A 22,279-nucleotide genomic window follows, 5' to 3' on the forward strand; every position below is an offset into this window, starting at 1 on the left:
TAAGATCTCCAAGCTCACTTATCTTTTATTCTGCTGGGGCCTAGCAAAAGGTTACATTCAACTTTAGAGGGCTGTGTCTAATTTTCTTTTCCGAAGGACTCTTTTACCTAGGGGAACTCCGCTATCTTGATTATTCAAACACAAATGGTTGTTCTTAGTATTCAAAATAATACATACTTTAGTCTCAGGTTTTTTTGATATTTGAACAAGAAAAGAATTTAAAATAGGAACAAGCTGAGGTATGTAGTCTAAGCATGCTAATAATGATGAAATTATAATCATAAATATAAGATAGTTTAAAAGACAGACATCCAGGTAAGATACTAATGTAAACGTCTGCTTCCTCCCAGTATGCTTGAGGACCTGAGTGTAAGGTGTTTTCTGTATATAAAGCAAATCTGTAGGTTATTATATTTCAGTACAGACAGTATCACTTTTTGTGGTGGATCACTTTAAAACTCACACTACATAGATCATTGATGGTCATTTCATTCTTCCATCCCCTGAGTACTGGTACTTAGAGATGATGCAACAAGAGAAGAAAGGATGACTTTCCACTATTCATGTATCTGGAACATCTTCTGATTCTCCCTGTTATCATTTCCACTATGCTACACTGCTATAGACTCTGTTTCCAAAATTTTATTCCTTCAAAGTGAATAAAAACATTAAAAAAAACCAAAAACCAAAAAACAAAATGGAAGGCTGAAAACCTGAAGACTAATACTCTCAATAGCTGTTCCACGCTGTTAGAAATCATTATTCTCTGTTAGACATCAGGCTTTGCATTGGAGAATAAGATCTCTAGAAACCTGATAGCATTAGCCAATGCAAATTAGATTATTCCCTTTCTGCTCCAATATATTAAATGCATAACAGATGACTTCATATTTACATTAATGGGACATGGGCTTGTTAGAGTCTTTGGCTCATGTCACAGGTATTGTATGTCATCACGAAAACTCACTTCCTATCCATTAAAAAAGTCTTCAGTGATGGAGTCAGAACTGTGATTTCTAAGTCAACTTCCATGTAATCTCTTTCCCAAAGACGGTTTAGATTTATTTATTTTTTTTTTGAAAAGATTTAAAAGAATAATTACCTGCTCCTCTGGTGTGATTAAAATCTCCTTTAATAATTTTGCATGATTTTCCATTGCCATTGCATACACCACAGTGATCTTCCCTTGCAAGGGACCCTAAAAAACCATCACAGCCAACCTTCTGTAACAAGAGATTGACAGTACATTATAAAGTGAGTTTTCTTCCACTTTGGCTTTTTTCACCACTAATTTAGAACGAACCTAGTATCTACACACTAGACACATTTAATTGACAAATGAGCAAAATGTCATATTCTCTGGTGCAAATTAACAGAGCAAGCTCATGTCAAATGATATCATTGGTAAAGTGACCAAATAGCAGGACAGCAATGAGAATATTTTTCTCACAGTAAGAATTAAATGGTATCTTAAAGCAATTTGGAAAAAAACAATATTGAGACAAATGCAATTTATATAAATCCCCAAGGAAATCACATTTCTATTAAATATAACATGATTAATCTACTTCACTCTACTTAACATAGAACAGATATACTCATATATAGAAGGCTTCACTTCTTAAAGTGGTTCCAAAGCAAATGCTCAATTATTAAAGATTAACTTTGTGAAAATCAAACATATGTTTATTTTCACCATAGTTCATGAACAAACTTCTATCCTCATGTTCTTTGGCATCTAGCACGGCTGCTGTAAGAAAATATGAACAGCGGGGACATTCATTTTAATTTGCTTCCAGAGGAATTACATTATTATGAATCTTCTGGGATAAAATCATCGACTCCTTTCTAGTGAATAATGCTGGTCTCCCATTGATGTTCAGAAAATATGATTATAAGTAAGTATGCAATGTTCTGCATACTCAAAGGGCAGAAATTAATATGTCAATACTGTCAGAAATAAATGGTTGGATTACACAATTATCCTTAGCCAAGAAGGAGTTGCAAGAGAGATTTGATGATACATCCATTTGTAGCAAGTTACAATTATTTTAGAGGAATTTAAAAAACATTATATGAAACAGGAACAAAAACAGGTTTTTTTCCTGTGGTTAGTGTTGGTGGTGCAAGCGGATGATGAATATCCTGAGAAGACAAAAATCACATTAAACCTGCATAATATAGCATCCTTTCCTTTTATCCAGGGGGATATATCAATGTCAAGAGGTAGCAAAGCAATGCATTAGTAGAGAAGCTTGATCTGCAAATCAAAGCGTATTCAGGGAGAAATAGAAAGAATGTCTGTGGATGAAAGAGGTGGCCACCACAGGAAATTCTCAAAATACAACAAAGGTAGGGTAAGAGCTCACTAAGCGGGAGCCATGAAAAGACCTGAGAGTCCTGGTGTGAGGGGGAAAAAAAAAATCTCATTTACATACAAATGAGGACAAATTTACAGTAGAGTGTAGAGTGGTTTTGAAATGAAAAAAAAAAAAAACAAAACCAACAACTCTAATGCTCTATCCCTAGTTTGTTTCTTGGCAAATACAATAAACCCAATAAATAGTAGTTAAATGACTGAATAAATTAGTACCTACTGGTTTATTAATTTTTTTCCAACCCTTGTAACTGGGATACTATAATTCTGTCCACCTAATATAAAAGCCAGGGATAGACATAATGTCATAGCTCAACAATCATGGATTTTAAAAATAAGAATCAAAGATTTTTTATTTTGTAATTTAGTGTCAAGTACCCATACTTATCACAATATGCTTATATATCTCCAGACATAGAGGATGAATGCCTTTGAGAAGGTAATGTAATTTAATTGGGGTGGCCACCTGAAATACCACTGGTGTCCTGGAGATGGGCAGATAACATAATACAGAAGAGAGCTTTTTCTATCCTTTTCTGGGACAGAAATATCACAGAGACAAAATGGGTCACGAGGAGAAAGCTATTTTCTTCTTTTTTTTTAATTTTTAAAGTTCACTTATTTATTTTGAGAGAGAGAGAGAGCGCAGGGGAAGGGCAGAGGGAGAGGGAGAGAGAGAATCCTAAGCAGGCTCTGCACTGTCAGCACAGACCCTGATGTGGGGCTCGAACTCACAAACCATGAGATTATGACCTGAGCCAAAACCAACAGTCAGACACTTAACCAACAGAGCCACCCAGGCACCCCAAAAGCTATCTATTTTCAACTGCCCTTCTTCGTCCCTCTCCAAGTATACAATTGTACATTCAGTTTTGGTGCTATGTATTTTGTGTAGCGAAACCTGAAAAACAGGAGGTCGTCAGAAAGAAAAAAGTAGCATGCTTTTAATTATATGGAAAGACTGAATGTAGCATTTTAGTTAAAAGCCAGAATGTTGAAGTATTCCAACTCTGTCAGAAGTCACAATCCATTTCGTGGAACTTAATTGTAACCATCAGATTCACGTGGCACTTACGCAGAATTTTTTTTGTTGCTGTTGTTTTAATTTTGATGTCTAGCTAGGAACTCTGTAAAAATATCTAGCTTACACAATACTGTTAAGTGAAAACATGGGCAATTTAGGCTATTGTATTTAGCATATACAGTTAGGAAAATGCCTTTTTTTGAAAAATAAATGCATTGAAGACAAACTTTAATCTGACAGACTTACATACAGTGACGAAATAAAGTTAAAAGCTTTAACTGCACAACATTCAGGTCTGAAAACAAAACATGTATAGGTAAATGTCTGCAATGTTTTTTTTTTTTACAGGCAAATGAAACAATTACATTTCAGGTAACTGACACAAGCTGTTAAAGAATAAAGGAAATTACTATGTAATTATAAGACTGTTTCTTATGCCAATGTATTACATGATTCTGTGCTTTCAATTCTATAGAATGCGGGCAAAACATAAAATCTTAGGGTTGGTAAAGCATTTAAGTTCCATGTTGTTTCCAAGTTTTTACCCAGAGTTCCGTAGGTCTCTACTGGAACACAGGTTGGTCCACCCACACCTTGTACATGTTTTCAAATTTTGGCGCATGTGCATGTGTGTATGTACGCACAGGCGTGCATTTTCTGGGGAAAAAAGGAAACCTTTCATCAGACTCTCAAAGGAGTGTATTGTACAAAAAAGTCAATGACCATTGGTTTACCAACTTCATTTGACAGACTGGTTAATAGGTGTATAACACATTTTCAGTGATTTTCATAAGAATGTCATTTCTTAGTGGTTGTCATGGATTCAGTACCGCTCCACTCAGATGCTTCTTTCCTAACTAAGGGATTTATTTCCTTCCCATGCCCATTAAGTTCATTAGCCAATGGATCTCATCAGAAATTGCCTAGATGGAAGAAAACTGCCTTTCCTAAGGTCCCATCTCCCTCCTAGGGCAGCTTGCATCCAGACACGAGTAGATGCTAAGGGTAAAAAGGCCTGGTTTTCTCACCCCAAATGAGGACAACTCTGAAGAGCCATCCCAGCTTCAATGCTCCTCACATGGTAGCCTGTTGTGACTGTACCATAGCACACTTTCTCGCTGTGCCTGACCCTGGCTCCTTCCCCTCCCAGCATGGATGGTGATCATACAGACACTTGGCATTAACCTCTCCAGTTTATTAATCTCCCAGGGAAAGCCAATTTGAGATAGCAGTAGAATTATAAGCAGCAACTTCTAACTTCTAGCCTTTGATCTCTCCCACTCTGCTGTCCACACTTGCTATAAGAGAATTTCTACTTTTCTCAAGATAAGTGAAGACTGCATCAATGCATGTAGCAAATGGAAATTTTTTTTAATCTTTATTTTTGAAAGAGAGATAGAGAGAGAGCAAGCGGGGGAGGAACACAGAGAGAGGGAGACACAGAATCTGAAGCAGGCTCCAGAATCTGAGCTGTCAGTACAGAGCCTGATGCAGGGCTCAAACCCATGAGCCGTGAGATCATGACCTGAGCCCAAGCCGGCAGCTCAACCGACTGAGCCACCCAGGTGCCCCAATGGAAATGGTTTTTAAAAAGAAAGATATAAGCAAATGAGATGTTTAAGCATTGTAAGAAAACTGAATATATATTTGAAAATCAGTTGTTTCCAGTATGTTGAAAATGCTTCAATATTAAGTGAGTAATAGGATGGATTTTATAGGTTTTTGCCACACAGCTCAGCCTTGGACACAAGATATGGAGAAGTGCAGTGCTTGAATTTTGGGTCTGGAATATTTTGACAGAAAATGCCATTTTAGATGCATAATATTTACACTACAGAATTAAAATCTCAGGGTCTTTCAGCTGGTCATGGATTTTAAGATGATCTAGTCCAAACCCTGGTTTCTGAAGACAAGGGGTTTCAAAGCAGATCAGACTTGCTCAGGATGACAGCTGAGTGAGAACTAAATCCACAGCTTTTGAGTCTGGGCACAGAGTTTTCCACCATACTGTGCAGCTACCCAAAGGCACTCATAGCCTCCTTCAGCACATAGTCCCCCTTCTTAAAAGTCTTACCTGACACCTGCCATTTGCACAGACATCTAATCCCTGATATCCACATGAAGTTCCATCCATTACTTTTTCTGATAGAAGGATAGGCTGTTCTTTCCCAACAGGAGAGCAAAACAAGGCACATGGTTTTTCTACACACAGAGTGGATAAAAAAAAATGAGCACAAGTTACTCCATAAGTATTTTTATCTCAAGCTTTATTTTTCAGAACGTTGTTGAGTACAAAGTATAATTTGATGTGAACTGAGTAATGCAATTCTACAGTAGTTATGAGCGGAAAATGAGAGGACGCCTGGGAAAAAATAGATATCCAATGAATAGTTATCTCCTTAAGAAATATGTCTTCAAATTATTTTCAAAATGTATCACTTATTATTTTCTGGCACCAAACCTCTACCACGTACAAACTGATCACTCTTGCCCGCAGATATTTTACACACCAACCACTGATTTTTGCTCATATCCTTTGGAACGAACTGCCTCTTAAGTACATATCAGAATTCTGCCTATTTCAGATTTACTTATTGATGAAAACTTTCTTCACATGTCACTTCTACATTCCAATACACTAATTTTCAATCCTATACATTTGGCATTTTCTAATTGCAAACTTACTAAAGGGAGAAAGAAGAATTTCTAAGACAAGCAATTCTCCTAGGATTTTCCATTACAAGGATGTTTAGAAATGCAACAGAATCCCATGAGAACGTTCCCTGGAATGCACATGTGCTAGCTAGGACTCAACTCCCTTTATTGCTTACTCAGAAAGCATGCCAGTATACATGATATGTAGGTTAAGAAACACCATCCTAGGTGGAGAGTGTTTGAATAGCTGGCAGTCTTCTTCAGGGCTTCATTAAGCAAGAAGGTAGGGTGGTTAGAGTTAAAAGGCGTGCCTATCAGGCTCAGTCAAGAGTGGCAAAATATTTTTAAAGTGCTGTTTCTATTTCTAAGTATCCTACAGAAGAACTGTAGTATTTGGTAACACCAGTAGTAGAATTATCCAAATCTGAAACTTCAGAGCAATTTCCATGCTACATTACTACTCTATTGGCTTGATACCAGTCAGGCCCTTTGCTGTTTATTAAGCTCATATAAATAGAATGGAAAATAGTTTACAGTCTTTGACACTGATCTTCGCTTATGTCTTCAGTAAAGTTCCACGTATGCTGATGGGATTCTATAAATACCAAATAACAGCCAGAGGCATGGAACAGGGTATCACTTTGCAAAGAGAAGACAGACAGTTAAATGAGCCTTCAGAATTGAACATTTCAAACAGTTTTCACATGTGGCTTCTGAATACTGCTCTGAACAATTCTGGGGAGTTGGAACATGGCCTTCAATGTGCATGGTTTTGAAATTTTCCTTTAAGATGCCATTATAAGCTGCAATAAAGCATTTCAGTATGCTCTCACACCTCAAAGTAGGTTATGTTTATTCAATGACTGCTTACTATGTCATATCTTTGGACTTAAAAACAGCTGCTGTAATTGCAACGCTTTAAAAGTTATATATATATATACATATATATGTATATATAAATGTATATATATATATAATTCTCTTCCGGAGTTTTCATTGAAGAGAGGAGCAAACCAAATATATGAATAATGTGGAAAGGAGTTAGTCTAGAAAATTCCATTCACATTCCAAGTGAGAACTCAGATAAAAATCTTTCTATTTCTTCTTTTACAGCGTATTGTCAATTCACTGTGCTTTACAGATGACATAAACATTTGACACCAATCTTCCTTCCTGGAGTATACCCTTGAGATTGTGACATTATAGTGATCCTTGTAACAAGCCAGTACTTCCTTGGCAGGCAGGCTTTGTCTTGATTTAAGAGACCAACCCTTTCCAAGATATGCATTAAACATGGATTTCAGCCAAATTTCAGCACAGTGTATGTAAAACACCTGAATGCTAAAGCCATGCATCTTTTGTCTCTAAAAATAACTGTTCACTATGGCATTGATACCCTGTATTTAATTTGCCTAGCCACAGATTCATGTATTACATAAGAATAACAGAAAAATCCCCTTGCATTTTAAGGTGTCATATGTTATTAAGACTTGGAGTTTTTTTCAAAGAATTAGATGTTTCAATTTCTTCCATAGTGCTATATAACGCAAAGACCACGGTTGTGTACTTTGTTTATGCTATGGACCAACATGTTTGATTGATATGTGTCACAAAATTATAAAAAATGCTAACCTGCTAATTATGTTTATTGTGGATCGTTCTGATGATACACATCATTTTATAAGAGGTAGGGGCTTTTAAAATTGTGATTTCCACTGGCTTTAATATTTTAAATTGGCCCCCATCCAATCCCAATTTTTTTTTTTTTACACTCTGGAGAAAACCTGTTTCCTCTGTCTTATTTCACATATGAATGAACAGGTTTCAAATGAATTTAATATTATCAAATTGAACAGCCAGTTAGAGGCAGAGATAGGATTGACCCTCAAGTGATCTGATGATGATTTTCATTATTTGAATAGTCATATTGTTCCTACTATAAAAAGGTATGGCATATATATTCAAAATTATGCAACAAATACTCACCAGAAGCTTAATATTTGGAAGTCTGTCCACTCAGCACAGACATAGAGAGAGTACAGACACCTCAAAATCTGCTACAATAAGGTGCTTGTGAGGAGCACATACCCAATTTGGAGGATCAGGGAGATTCTTTTTTCCTAGAGGACCTGACATAAACTGAGTCCAAAAAAATCAAGAGCCATTTTTCAGGGAAATAAATGGGGAGAGACAGACCAAAGCCTGAGAAAGAAAAGGTATTAGGCTGAGAAACTAGCACGTGTACAGGCCCAGGCACAAGAGAGCACACTGTGCGTGAGGGATGGACTGGAAGTCGCCTGTCTGTGCTGGAGGACACAGAAGGGGACGGTGACCCCAGGCAAGAGAAGATAAAGGGACGGTCACGCAAAGGGCCTTAGCAACCAGAGGCAGTTACATCTGACATTGGTCCCGAGAGCAGCGGGGCTCACAGAAGGGTGCCACATGGCACAGTGGTTGACATATCCAGCCTTTAAAGGGCCAGTCTGGCTGAAAAGTGGAGCACGGGCTGTAGAAGACTGGCGAGAGAGGGGAGGAAGGTGTTTGAGAATCCAGTGCAAACATGAACAAACGTTCTGGCAGGAGAACGCTTTGGACAAAGAGGGTTTGCTACTTGATTACAGGCATGGAGACTGAGGAAGAATGGTCCTAGCTTAGCTTGGGAATGAGACCGATCGTGATACCGTTCCATGTGACAGAGCACAGGGAGAGAAGCAGATGCAGGACTGAGACAGAAAGGAAAGGGGCATGCTGAGTTAGAAATAATGAGACGTGGGGCGCCTGGGTGGCGCAGTCGGTTAAGCGTCCGACTTCAGCCAGGTCATGATCTCACGGTCCGTGAGTTCGAGCCCCGCGTCAGGCTCTGGGCTGATGGCTCAGAGCCTGGAGCCTGTTTCCGATTCTGTGTCTCCCTCTCTCTCTGCCCCTCCCCCATTCATGCTCTGTCTCTCTCTGTCCCAAAAAATAAATAAACGTTGAAAAAAAAAATTAAAAAAAAAAAAAGAAATAATGAGACGTTGAGTGAAGATGTCCATGCAACGGATGGGTAAGCAATGAAGGGGCTCAGGACAGAGAGATCTGGGTGGGAGATAAACATCTGTGTTCCTTTGGCATACGGATGATAAATAAGCCTAGTGAATAAAGTATTATTATCCCAAGGAGATCACTAGAAAATTCATTCACCTACCTTATTAAGTGCCTACTCTGTTTAGGTACTGTTCACAATGTTGAACATATAGCAATGCAAAAACAGGATAAACCCTGTTCTTCCAATTATTATGGGGCACATATAATAAACAAATGTAGGGGTGCCTGGGTGGCTCAGTTGGTTAAGCATCCGACTCTTGATTTGAGCTCAAGTCATGAGCTCATGGATAGAGTTTGAGCCCTGCATCAGGCTCGGTGTAGACACTGTGGAACTTGCTTGGGATTCTCTCTCCCTTTCTCTCTGCCCCTCCTCTGCTCACTCTCTTTTGCTCTCAAAAAGTATAAAAACTAAAAAAATTTTTTTTAAATACACAAAATGGAAAAGTATTATGGCAGATGATGGTGAGTTCTGTGAAAAAAGAATAAAGCAAGGAAAGGAAAGGGATTGAGTTATTATTTTACAAAAAACCTAAAGGAGGTGAGAGAATGAAGTACACAGATACCTGGAGATGGTGTTACAGCAGGGAAAGCAGGGGTTTTCAAGACACTAGGACCTATTCTAGGCAGAGCAAGTGAGCCAGTATGGGTGGAAGTGTGATGGGGAACAGAAGGGATGAGGTCAGAGGGTCAGAGGAAGCCAGGTAGCAGAGATCCTTCTAGGCCCTTAGAAGGAATGAATGTGGGCTTTCAGTGAGCTGGGAAGGTACTGGAGGGTTTTGAATAGAAGAATAACAGGAAATGACTGACAATTTAGATGTATCACTCTGGCTCTTGAGACTGAAGGAGAGCACAGGCATGAAGACCAGTTAGAGGGCTACTGCAATCACGGGGAGAGAGACAGTGGCTTGTGCCAGGGTTGGAGTTCTGGTGATGTTTGGAAATGATAAGACTCTGGATGTGTTTTAAAGGTAGGGCTCATATCCATAAAAATAATGAAATCTTGCCATCTGCAACAAAATAGACAGATCTAGAGAATATAATGCTAAGTGAAATGAGTCACAGAAAGACAAATCCTAATACAATTTCACTCAAATGTGGAATTTAAGAAACAAAATGAATGAACAAATAAAAAAAGAGACAAACCACAAAAGAGACGCTTAACTATACAGAACTGATGGTTACTGGAGGGGAGGTGGTGGGAACATGGATGAAACAGGTGAAGGGAATTAAGAGTACATTTAACTTGATGAACCCTGAGTAATATATAGAAATGCTGAATCGCTGTATCATACACCTGAAATTAATATAACACTGTACGTTAACGACATAGAATTAGAAAAAATGAGGCTCATGTGACCTTACTGATATTTTGAACATAGAGTAAAAGAAAAGAAAACAATGATGACTCCAATGTTTTGTCTAAGCATCTAGAAGGAGGCAATTACCATTTATTAAGAGGGCAGCGTGAACAGAAGATTGTGCTGTAATTTCCTCTCACCTGAGGAAGCAGTAGGATTGGAGGCCATCATGGCAAAGAGAGCATGACATGTTTGAGGCAGGAAAACAAGAACAGGATCTGGAGTTGAGAGTGACAGGGAGCAAGGTTCTAGATGAGACATGAGGCAAGAGAAGGCAGCAGATTACCTCCTCATCCTCCTGCTACCAAACACAGAACACTACTGTCTGTCGTGGAGTGATCTGCCTTGTTGTTTGGCTGTTTCCATTAGTGCTTGTGTGCTCAGAAGCTGATCCTGAGAGAGGGGTTTTGTCAGATGGGTGCACTGAAATTGATGAACAACGGAATTCAGGCTGTTGATAGGAGGGTTACTGAAATGATGGAAAAGCACAGTCCAAACTGACTAAGGGGAGAAATAAGGACAAGAAACACTGACGGTCAGTTAAATGACAGAATTCACAAACATATTTGGTAACTGTAGCTCAAATCCAGAGCTCACCGACCACGGGCAAGAACTATTTCTTCTTTTTAAAAAAAAAAAAAATTTATTTATTTATCTTAGGTTTTAAAACTTCTTTAATGTTTACTTTTGAGAGAGAGAGAGAGAGAGAGAGAGAGAGAGAGAGAGAGAGAACTAGTGGGGAAAAGACAGAGAGAGAGGGAGCTGTGAACACAGAGCCCAGAGCAGGGCTCAAACCCATGAACTGCAATATCATGACCTGAGCTGAAGTTGGACACCTATTTTGACTGAGCCACCCTGCTTCCCTAGTTGTTTGTTTGTTTGTTTGTTTGTTTATTTATTTATTTATTATTTTATAGAGGGGGAGTGCTCTAGTGGGGTTGAGGGGCAGAGGGAGAGAGAAAGAATCCCAAGCAGGCTCCATGTTCAGCGCAGAGCCACACGCGGGGCTCAACCCCATGACCTTGGGATCATGACCTGAGCTGAAATCAAGAGTCGGAGGCTCAACCAACTAAGCCACCCAGGTGCTCCAGAACTATCTTCTTAAGTAATAAGTTTAAACAACAGTTGCAAAAATAGTACAGAGAGGTCTCATGTACCTTTTCCCCAGTTAACCCCAATGGCTACACTTTCATAACTAGAGTACAATAGCAAACCCAGGAAACTGACATCAGTACATGTATGTGTATACTTCACTGATCACATGCGTAGATTTTACAACCACCACCACAATCAATATCTGTAAGTATTTTACCAGCACAAACTTCTACTTTATGTTACCCCTAGGTAATAGCACCCATTCCTCTCCCCGCCTTCATCCCTAACTCCTGGCAACCTTTAATCTGTTTTCTATCCCTGCAGTTTTATCATTTCGAGAATGTTACATAGGTGGAATCACAGAATATGTGATGTTTTGACATTGGCTCTTTTCACTTAGCATAATGCTCTGAAGCCCACCAAGTTGCTTCATATCCATAGTTCCTCTTATTGCTTCAGAGTATCCCATGGTGTGGATGTACCTCAGTGTGTCTGACAATTCAGGGTCTCAGGACTTTTTTGGTTGTTTCCAGGTTTTAGCTATCAAAAATAAAGCTGCTACGAACATTTGTGTATGGGATTTTTTTTTAAGGTTGTAAATTTTTATTTCTCTGGGGAAAATGCCCAGGATTGTGTTTTCTAAGTTGTATGATAACTGTATGCTTAATTATTGAAGAAACCACCAAGCTATTTTTCAGAGTGGCTGTACGATTTACATTCCTATCCGCAACGTAGAAGATCCAATTTCCCCTCATCCTCACCAGCATTTCATATTGCCACTCTTTTAAAATCGAAGTTAATCTAATTGGTATGCAATAATATACACCACATTAAAATAAATACTTGTAGTCAGTGCTTGTGATCGTTATATGTATTAAATGAAGGTTGGAAAAGGAGAGCTCTGGAATACTTAGAATATAATCTGTATAATGTGTGAAATAACCACGAGTAAAGCACCTTGCAAATCCAGAAGTCTGCTTAACTAAGATGGCGGTGGCCTGGTTACTCATACCTTCATCCATGACAGCTTGCCACTGAAGACCATGCTTTGGGTATGAAGTTCTAACACTATAGGCCTGACATTGCCAGTCTCTGAATCCAGGCAAACCTGCAGGACAAGGTGGATTCTCACATATTCTGTATTGTTTTCTGGGACCATTACAATCCCTTGCTTCAGAACCTAGCCTAGAAAAAATAGTACAAATAATCAATTTTATCTTTTTTTTTACGTTAACCCTCACTTCAAAAAAATTAAAAGGCATTAAGTTAATAAGGTATAATCCTTTATATTAGATCATCTACTTTTGAAAATGTGGACACGTTAAGTGATCGCTAATAGCAGGAAATCCATATGCTTCTTAAAACCTTGCCACTTAGCTTGCCATGACTATGATACAGAAGAGTAAAGGGCAGAGGCTGGGGGCAAAATAGAAAGCCTGGGATTCCCTCAAAGGAGTTTGGTTGTAACGTTTTCACATACTTTCTCTAAAATTGCTTGTGAAGGCATTGGGCCACTGAGCCCAAACCAACGGTAAAAGTACAGAGCTGAAATGATTTTCTTGCATGCTTTCCTGGGATCACTCTAGAAGGATGGGGTTGAGCGAGTGGACCCTGTAAGGTTCCCCATCTGCACACGTGCTCAGCACGTCTTGAGTTTTCAACATTTCACTTCTATTGACGTTGATTTTGTTCTTCTCCCCTCCTTTCCCGAAGTCCTGCCATCTTCCCGCCTTCTCACTGTCCCCTTAAATGGTGACTTACTTTTCCTAATGCAGGTCTCCCTGCTCCTTTAAACACAACAGTTTATTTGATTCACTCAAGAAACTACCCGATGTAATGTTTAATTATTTGTTAGTAGAAGGGTTGGTCTTATTTTCTTCTCAAAAGGGACATTTTATATAAAATAAATACTTTGAGGGACTTTGCTGCTTTCCAGCGTGGGGTAGGGTCTGAGGTCTGCCTTCCAACACCGTTTGTCAGGAAAACCTTTGCATTTGAAAATTCAAGAATAAAATGCCCTCCCCCAATGCAGGAACTTTGCGTTTACCCAGGACATATGCGCTCTCGACTGCTGATCCCAGAACTGCAGGTTCGGCTACAGGGACTCCACATGCTCCACTCTCCGGCCACATGTCCAGGTGCTGAGGTCCTGGTGGTACATTCTCCAGCCTTACACCACTATTCCAAAAGTTATGTCTTAGGTGAACAAATCAGGGCACAACGGAAAATCATTCACTGGCCTACAGAGTCACTGGAATTGTGATTAAATCAGGTCTACTAAAGCCCCAAACGTATGGATTGAAAAAGACCAAAAAATAAGTTGGCACTTGCTTCTTGTCAATAGCAATACAATGGTCCATTCTCATACAGTCTTGTTGTGAAAACAGCACACAGATATTTGCAACACAGCCCTGAGATTTCAGTCCTTATATCATAAGGATAGGGGGTAAAGAGGGAACTTGGGGTGGCACAGCCAGGAAAGAAAAACCAACACATTCTAAGAAACAGAACAATTTAAGAGGGACAAACCACAAAAGCATAGAGTCATATATAGGAATGGAAAATAGCACATGAATGTTCTTCCATAACTGGAGTGGAACAGACATTTCAGCAAACTTAGCAACTGAGATGTGAAGACCCAGTGGTTTTCTTCCCCTTGTAATTAAAATTTTTTAAAGTATGGTTTAATTTTAGCACTTTCCTTTTTCTGAAAGAGTTCCCATCAAACCTAAGCATTAACATTAACAGCAAGTTTTCTTTTGAAAGTGGTTTACTTGAATGACTTAGGTAATAGGATGCTTGGGAATTCTGTCATTTCTTTCCAATTATTCGGCAGCTTATTTTGCATCTGTTAACTGAGAAAGATAACCTTGAAAGAAGAGAAAGGAATGTACTCATTCTCTTGTTTATATTTACATTTTCATTTACTTTAAACAAAGGCAGCAAAAGAGGCAGTTTCTGTGGTCACTGAGGAATGGTTGCTAGGACTTGGAAGATAAATTATAATAATTCCTCCTTATTTCTGAAAAATCAGATATATTATGGTCATAGCAAACATGTTAAAAGTAAAATTATTTGAACAAAGTCATGTTGAGAACAGTAAGTTAATATTGGCAAAATTTAGATTAATGACTGTATAATGATGGGGGTTGAGCAAGCTGATCCTTCGAACTTAATGGCAACATGATTTTATACGGGATTTTGCAGAAATTGCAGAAACACTCTAATCTTTAAGTTTCCGAATTCAAAATGTGAATAATCATTTACTTAACAGATTTTGCAGGAGTAGAATGAAGCACTACGCATAATGCACAGCTCACACTAAGGACTTAGTAAAGATTAACAATAATTAACAATGATACTGATAAATTGTATATACCATTATATTAACATGTTAGTAAGTTTCCAGAAATCTAACCAAAATTTTATTCATCCTGATCTTATCCATATTTCTTTAAAATTTATTTGAGAATATGTTTTTAAGTGATGTTTTTAGAAAAGAGAATTCAGAAAACTGTATGACATAATTTTGTGTGAGCCCAGTCAATGCTTTTCTATGCAATAACACAATTAGTTCCCGTAGATTTTTTTTCCCGATGTCAGTTTTTAAATTCAGCCTCTTTTAGACTCAAGATGTTTAAATTTTTTTTAATGTTTATTTATTTTTGAGAGAGACACAGACTGACTGTGAGTGGGGGAGGCACAGAGAGAGAGGCAGACAGAATCAGAAATGGGCTCCAGGCTCTGAGTTGTCAGCACAGAGCCCAATGTGGGGCTGGAACTCAGGAGCCGATAAGTCATCACCTGAGCTGAGGTCGAATGCTCAACCAAATGAGCCACCCAGGCGCCAGCCCCACATGGGATTCGAACTCAGGAGCTGGGAGATTATGACCTAAGCTGAAGTCAGATGCTCAACTGACTGAGTCACCCTGGCACCATTAGACTCAAGAATTTTTAAATCTATGCTCAAAAAAAAAAAAATCTCAACAACTAATAGTGTATTGACAGGCATATTACACTGAGATTTTGTATGAAGATTGTCATTAAATTGAGATTTTGGGTGAATACAGAGTCTGAAAATTGCAGAAAGGGGAAAAATATCCTTTTAAACAATTTACTGGCTTTAAAGATTTAACAATGTACTGCCCTTTCACACACAGACACACACACACACACACACACACACACACACACACACACACACACACACAATCCAGCGTGAAAGGTGTCAAACTTCAATTGGTCCAATTGTTTCGGCCTACTTGAAGGGTGTTTATTTTCCTATAGGGCATCCCATAGCTCCTTGCTCACTTAGCAGCACACTGGCATTGAAAGGCTGGGCTCAGGTTCACAGCGCACTGAAACTCTGCTGGGAAAGACCAGCATCTGGACTTGTACATCATTTAACCTAGACCACACTGGGCAGATGAAGACAAATGGAAACAGATATGGAAGCTACATTTGCATAACACAAATCGGTGAAATCTGAAGAAAGAATTGCATAATATTTAAAGTTCATCACCTTGCAGAGAACCAACACTCTGGATGAAACTATGGAGAAACTGCCTTTGTGTCTTCTAGGTGATGCTGTTTTTCAACACAGAGGAAAGTGTTGAATGTTTTGTTTAAATCATTATATAATATATTCCATTTGGTTTATACATTAAAATGATCCTAATGATGCTTTTTATATATTTTCTCGCAGCATATTTTGCTTTATTTGCATTTTTTTAGCCTCAAAAGAAGATGCTATGCATGGCTTAAAAAGCTCAAAATTTGTCATGTCTACTGATTCAGTCTGATTTATGAAAATGCTAAGGAAATATATAATAAAGGATATTTCTGGCACAGTACATGACCTAAAAAATTGCCTGTAGTTCCATGCTATCAAATTTCTATGTGGACATGCATCTAGGAAGTTCATGAAAACATCTGACTGGAAGAGGTCTGTGATGATGTCAAAGGGAACATCATTCTCTAATCAAATCTTCTACAGAAACTGAGGAGACCAGAGGGGAAGAGAAGCCAATAAACTCTCTAAATATGCAAATTTGATTGTAAGGATATTACAGTCTTTATATTTTCTTTTTTTTTTTTTTTTTTTTTTTTTTTTCAACGTTTATTTATTTTTGGGACAGAGAGAGACAGAGCATGAACGGGGGAGGGGCAGAGAGAGAGGGAGACACAGAATCGGAAACAGGCTCCAGGCTCTGAGCCATCAGCCCAGAGCCAGACGCGGGGCTTGAACTCACGGAGTGCGAGATCGTGACCTGGCTGAAGTCGGACGCTTAACCGACTGCGCCACCCAGGCGCCCCAGTCTTTATATTTTCAACAAAGGATGATGTTGGTCATTTCAAGAGGCTCAATTTAAGGAAGTAAATAATAAAATATATTATGTAGAATTCTTCAAAACAGGTTAAAATTTTACTAGGTTTTTATTCAACTTTCCTTTCCCCTCCCCAAGTTCCTAGTAAGTATTGTCAGTGAAAAAACATACATGTCTTGGTTTTTGCCAAATCATTTAACAACTCTTTAACATCTGTTCAATGTAAATGTAAACACAGATGATAGTAGTATAAAGAGAAAAGGAGAAGAAAGAAAACAGGCTGTTTTTAATTTGGAAAATGCTGAGTATAAATAGTAGATAAATCCCCACCTTTCCAATTATTTTAAATCATAAAATTCTGTACGCACCTTCAGACTTAATTACATACTCTTGGATGAACTAGTTATACAGCTAGATTCACATCACTACACTGTACACATTATAAAAAATTACAACATTTTGTAATGAATTATAAAAAAAAAATGCCCAGCTTTGTTTCTTGGTTTGCAATGCACAAAGCTAGCAGGGTTTTGTGTGAGGTTGGATGCATTCAAATATTTTAGCACTTCAGCACTCATCTGCAGTGTTGGAAGCTATTTTCATGATGGCTCCTACAAAAGCTGGGACAGATGGCTATTTGAAGAAGCCCACATGGCCTCAGGAACTGAGAAGTTCATTAGTTATTTCAATACACAAAGCATTGCAGAACCACTAACAGATATTGTTAGCACAATTAGAGGGAAATAAAACATTTTCCTTTGGATGAGCAATTATAAATTTGATTGTTACAAGAGTACGTTTATTTTAGAGAATTCAAGTATGCAAATTATTCTAATAAGTATCAGAAGAAAAAACAATGGTAGAGAAATGTGTAGGACATCAGTTTATAAAAATGAAGAGATTTTTATATTGCTAAAGCAGAACTAAATGAGATGAATGGTCTGTGTGAAGTTTGAGATGTAATGGCTAAATGTTTGGTTATCTCTGTTTATTACTGTTTTTGTGTTTCAGGGATGATAAAAATTATTGCTGGTGCAGAGTTTTATGATGCCAGCAATAAATTATACAGCATAATACCATGAGGCTTGCCCAGTATGCACATATTATTGTACTTTGGTGTATAACTTCAAAAAAAAAATAAAACCAACCCAAATTCAGACACTCCGTATAAACTCACAGAAAAACATCTGACACAGTCTGTAAACAACTGGCTGATAATTCACAGAAATTCCCTTTCAAGAAACCATTTCCTTATTGATTACATCTAGTGATAAAACATTGCTAGCCTTAAAAATACTCTGTATTTTAAAAATGTTACATTTTTTTTAGTTAAAGATCTCAGAGAAGTAATAAATGATTACATGCTCATGACAAACAAAATAAAAAATGTCTAGGAAAAAGTCATATTTATCCTCAGCTCCCCTGCTTTCATCCATCAAACCTATTTCCCTTCCAAGAGCTAACTATTAAATACAGTTTGGAGTTTACATTTTCAAACCATTTTCTATGAATTTAGGAATATATACCCTGTGTGTGTGTGTGTGTGTGTCTGTGTGTGTGTGTGTTCAAAACTTTTTTTTTTTGGTAAATGTCAAATGGTATCATAAAGTATCAATTTTTCTGACGTGCCTATGTATTAACCAACATGTCTTATAGATCTCTTCAGTCTGTATGTATATGTATCTACCTTATTCTTTTAACAGCTACATTGTAACCATTCCTCACCTCATGAATATTTTCATGGTTTCTCACTCCTCACCATTGCAAATTGCATTCTTACATAAGCATTTGTGTGTGTGTGTGTGTGTGTGTGTGTGTGTGTGTGTGTGGTATTTCTATTGTGTCCATTGTTAAAAACAATGTGCTTTTAAACTACCACTCTATATTACTTCATTTTTTTCACTAAGTATTTCACTCCCAGTAACCTTTATGTTGTTGTTTCTTTTTAAATGTAATAAAAATGTATGTTCTGCAGAGGCAAGGTTTCAGATCTCACATCTAATTCCCTTCACAGAATAAAAATTAGAAAATAATATGAGTTACTGAACTGTAATCTTTTGATTAACTACAATTATACATTTAGATGAGAGCTATCTCCTTCAGATCCTTTCACAGAAATTATTTTTCCACAGCAATAATTTTGATATGGAAATCACAACAAATTTAACTTTTCAACACCAATTATCTTAATATGTAAATGTGTACTAATAAATTCCTATAACTTCAAGAAGCGCATTAAACAACTCAGACAGCCAAGTATTTACTAATCTTTAAAATATCAATTAGAGGGGCGCCTGGGTGGCTCAGTCCGTCAAACATTTGACTTTGGCTCAGGTCATGATCTCACAGTTCATGAGCTCAAGCCTTGCGTCAGGCTCTGCGCTGACAGTTCAGAGCCCGGAGCCTGCTTCAAATTCTGTGTGTGTCTCTCTCTCTCTGCCCCTTCCCCACTAACACTCTGTCTCTGTCTCTGTCTCTCTCTCTCAAAAATAAACATTAAAAACTAAACTAAACTAAAAATAAAATAACATGTCGATTAGAATATTTTACTTATGATGCTTGAAATGACAAGGAAAAATTATCCTCAGTCGCTCTTCTGGGACAATGTTTTATACCTGAAAGGACTCATCAGCTCTGCAAGTTCTCCTATTTATGATATTTATGCTATTGTTTGTCGTCATTTTACCTGTGTTTAATTTAATAAATTCATTTTTTGGCGAAACTAATACATACATCCTTCAACATTGTTGTAATCAAACACAATAAAAAATAACTGCATTTATATTAACAAAATGACCAATATGTGAAACACATAAAAGTAAACAGTGAAAATGAATGAAATGCTGAAAGCTTTATAGATACTGAAAGTATTTCACTAGTGTTGAGATGGATAAATATGCAACGGGCAGAAGGAGATGTGAATTTCTTGAGTTTCATTCACTATTCTTACTAACTACAGATGGGTCACGTGACTTACCTTACCAGCGTCACAGTCCGTTCCATCCATGGGTGGATCAAGCTTGGTTCTGCATTCTTTCTCACCCTCTACCTTGCACCACAACCCTGTGCAAATAAGATGCTGAAAACAAGGCCACAATAACTCATAAGGAGGAGGCATCACATTTTTGATGTGAAGTCAATAAATTTTGGAAAAAAGTGACTTTGACAGAACAAGAAATTGTTGGAAGAAAAACAGGCTCTAGGTACTTTGCATTTACAATTAAGTTGAATAGCATAGGCTTATTTATAGTGATGAGAATGTTGATACATAAGAACAGAAAATCTGTTTAATATGTTTCATTGTCTTTACATTTCTTTAAAACACAGGTGATTATGGGGTGCCTGGGTGGCTCAGTCCGGTAAGTGTCCGACTTTGGCTCAGGTCGTGATCTCTGATTCACGGGTGGGACACCTGCATCAGGCTCTGTGCTGGCAGCTCAGAGCCTGGAGCCTGCTTCGCCGATTCTGCCTCCCTCTCTCTCTGCCCTTCCCCTGCTCGTACTGTGTGTCTCTCTCTCTCAAAAATAAATAAAACATTAAATTTTTTTTTTTTAAAAAACTGCATGTGATTATGCAAGACTAAGTAGCCATAATAGACCAGCGTGAGCTAAAAACCATTATTTATACTATTCTAGAAACCAGGCTGGAAGAATAAAAGTGAAGCGTTTGTGGTATGAATTTAGGGCCTGCTGTCTTAAAGCCTGTCGTCACTTACGCTCCGTTTTATGCTTAAAAATTACAGGATTATTTAATCCCATAGCCTTAGCTCTTGACACATTGCAGACTCTGAATGGGTATGTTTTTGTTATCAGTCATTTTTACCTCATTCTGAATGAGTTCTAGATCTCCAGGCTACAATCAACTTTTTCTGGGGAAAAGTTAGAGGGAATAACAAATACTGGGATAAGGCAGCAGAGACATAGCAACAGTGAAAGGAGAGAACTTCGCGGAAATGCAGGAGGGAAGACCGTCAGAAACCTACGCCATAGCTCTAGCCACTGCCAGCACGGAGACATAGTGAAGCACACGACACATCCACATTTTAACTGTGATTAATGTAGAGTGAAGATGGCTGTGTTACTCCCTGTCCAGATACATGGAGAAGTAAGTGGAAGAGAACAGATCAATAAAGACAACAAGTAACGGCAATGTGAACGGCGCAGTCACGTTAAGTGTGAGAAGACCAGTGTACTGGGAAAAGGCATGTAACGGACGGGAGTAGTGAACAAGGATTTTAAAGAGGGACGGACCAGATCTGGATTGCCAGGAAGGGTTAGGGACTCTGTATTTGGAGGGAAAAAGAGGCCACTCAGCAGTGGTCCAGCAGGTTGATAAGACAAAAAGGCTATTATAGGAGGCTTATGCTAATGGTGTATGCAAAACAGACTGAAAATCACTGCAAAGTAAAAATTAACTAATGACCCGAGTCTATTAAATACTTTGGAAAAGGTATATTTAAATGAACATTTTAAACAGGTCAGTTACAATTCCAATACTGAATTTGTCACAAGGCCTGAAATATTATTTTCCTATTCTTCCTTTCTTTAAAAATACAGATTTCTGAAGTGTTTGTAAGCTCTTAAAAATTATACAGTGTCTGGCAAGAGTGGGATAGATTTTATTCATTTTATTTTATCTGCTGGGATAGTTTTTCTGCTTCAAAATATTTTATCCAAATAGATCTTACTATATTTAGGAGATGATTCAGCTTAATGTAAGTGCTTTATTTACACGTATCATTTACCAAAAATTCATCTAGGGATTTATTTTAAAGAATGCCAATGTCTAAATCAAATTGTTTCTTTGCAGTATTTTAGACTCTTTAAAATAAACAGATAGGTTGTTTATCATGTACTTTTGTGCACACATTTATATCTCAATGAATGGCTCTCTAACCTGGGAATTACAGTTCCTAAATGTAATTTTCCCCCTTACTACCTTTCTGTGAAGGATGTCTTATAATCATGGGATCAAATGCTGAATTTTCCAACAAAGAAAAACTGCTTCATGTGTATTCAATAAATTTTGCTTTATGTGTATTATAGCATGAGTTATTTTTGTCAAGTTTGTTTGTTAACAAAGGCATATTGAACAAAAAAGCAAATCTTCTATATTGTAATTTTATAATCACACTTGCTTGTTGAACACTGTTGGTGGTCTAAATTCTGACCTTCACCCATTATCTGCTATTCAAAACAGCAGGTACTCTAATTGATTCCCACTTGAGTCAGTGGGAACATAAAAGCAAACTTGGCAGCTGTTCAAGATAAGCACAGTCATGAAGAATAAATCTCTCATAGAGGAGATCTCTTTACTCTTTATGTTCTGCCGGTCCAGGGATCCTTTGGTAAGTAAATTA

General features: G+C 37.8%; 1 protein-coding gene across 2 annotated transcripts in view; it reads right to left on the minus strand.

Moving 5' to 3' along the window:
- The window catches only part of ADAMTS19 (ADAM metallopeptidase with thrombospondin type 1 motif 19), a 247,466-nt gene that overhangs the window by 71,702 nt on the left and 153,485 nt on the right, over positions 1-22,279 (minus strand). For both annotated transcript variants that reach the window (XR_015250415.1, XM_086704877.1), the window contains exons 11-15: positions 19,898-19,999; positions 13,641-13,771; positions 12,606-12,778; positions 5,476-5,603; positions 1,103-1,223 (exon numbers count right to left, since the gene is read on the minus strand). Coding sequence is in view for 1 of the 2 variants with exons in the window: in XM_086704877.1 (XP_086561003.1) it covers positions 1,103-1,223; positions 5,476-5,603; positions 12,606-12,778; positions 13,641-13,771; positions 19,898-19,999 (655 nt within the window). In the remaining variant the exon portion in view is untranslated. The remainder of the gene's footprint in view (positions 1-1,102; positions 1,224-5,475; positions 5,604-12,605; positions 12,779-13,640; positions 13,772-19,897; positions 20,000-22,279) is intronic.

Source organism: Puma concolor, chromosome A1 (assembly GCF_028749965.1).
Source record: "Puma concolor isolate L17-30 chromosome A1, mPumCon1.1.hap2, whole genome shotgun sequence".
In the NCBI taxonomy this organism is placed as follows: Eukaryota; Metazoa; Chordata; class Mammalia; order Carnivora; family Felidae; genus Puma; species Puma concolor.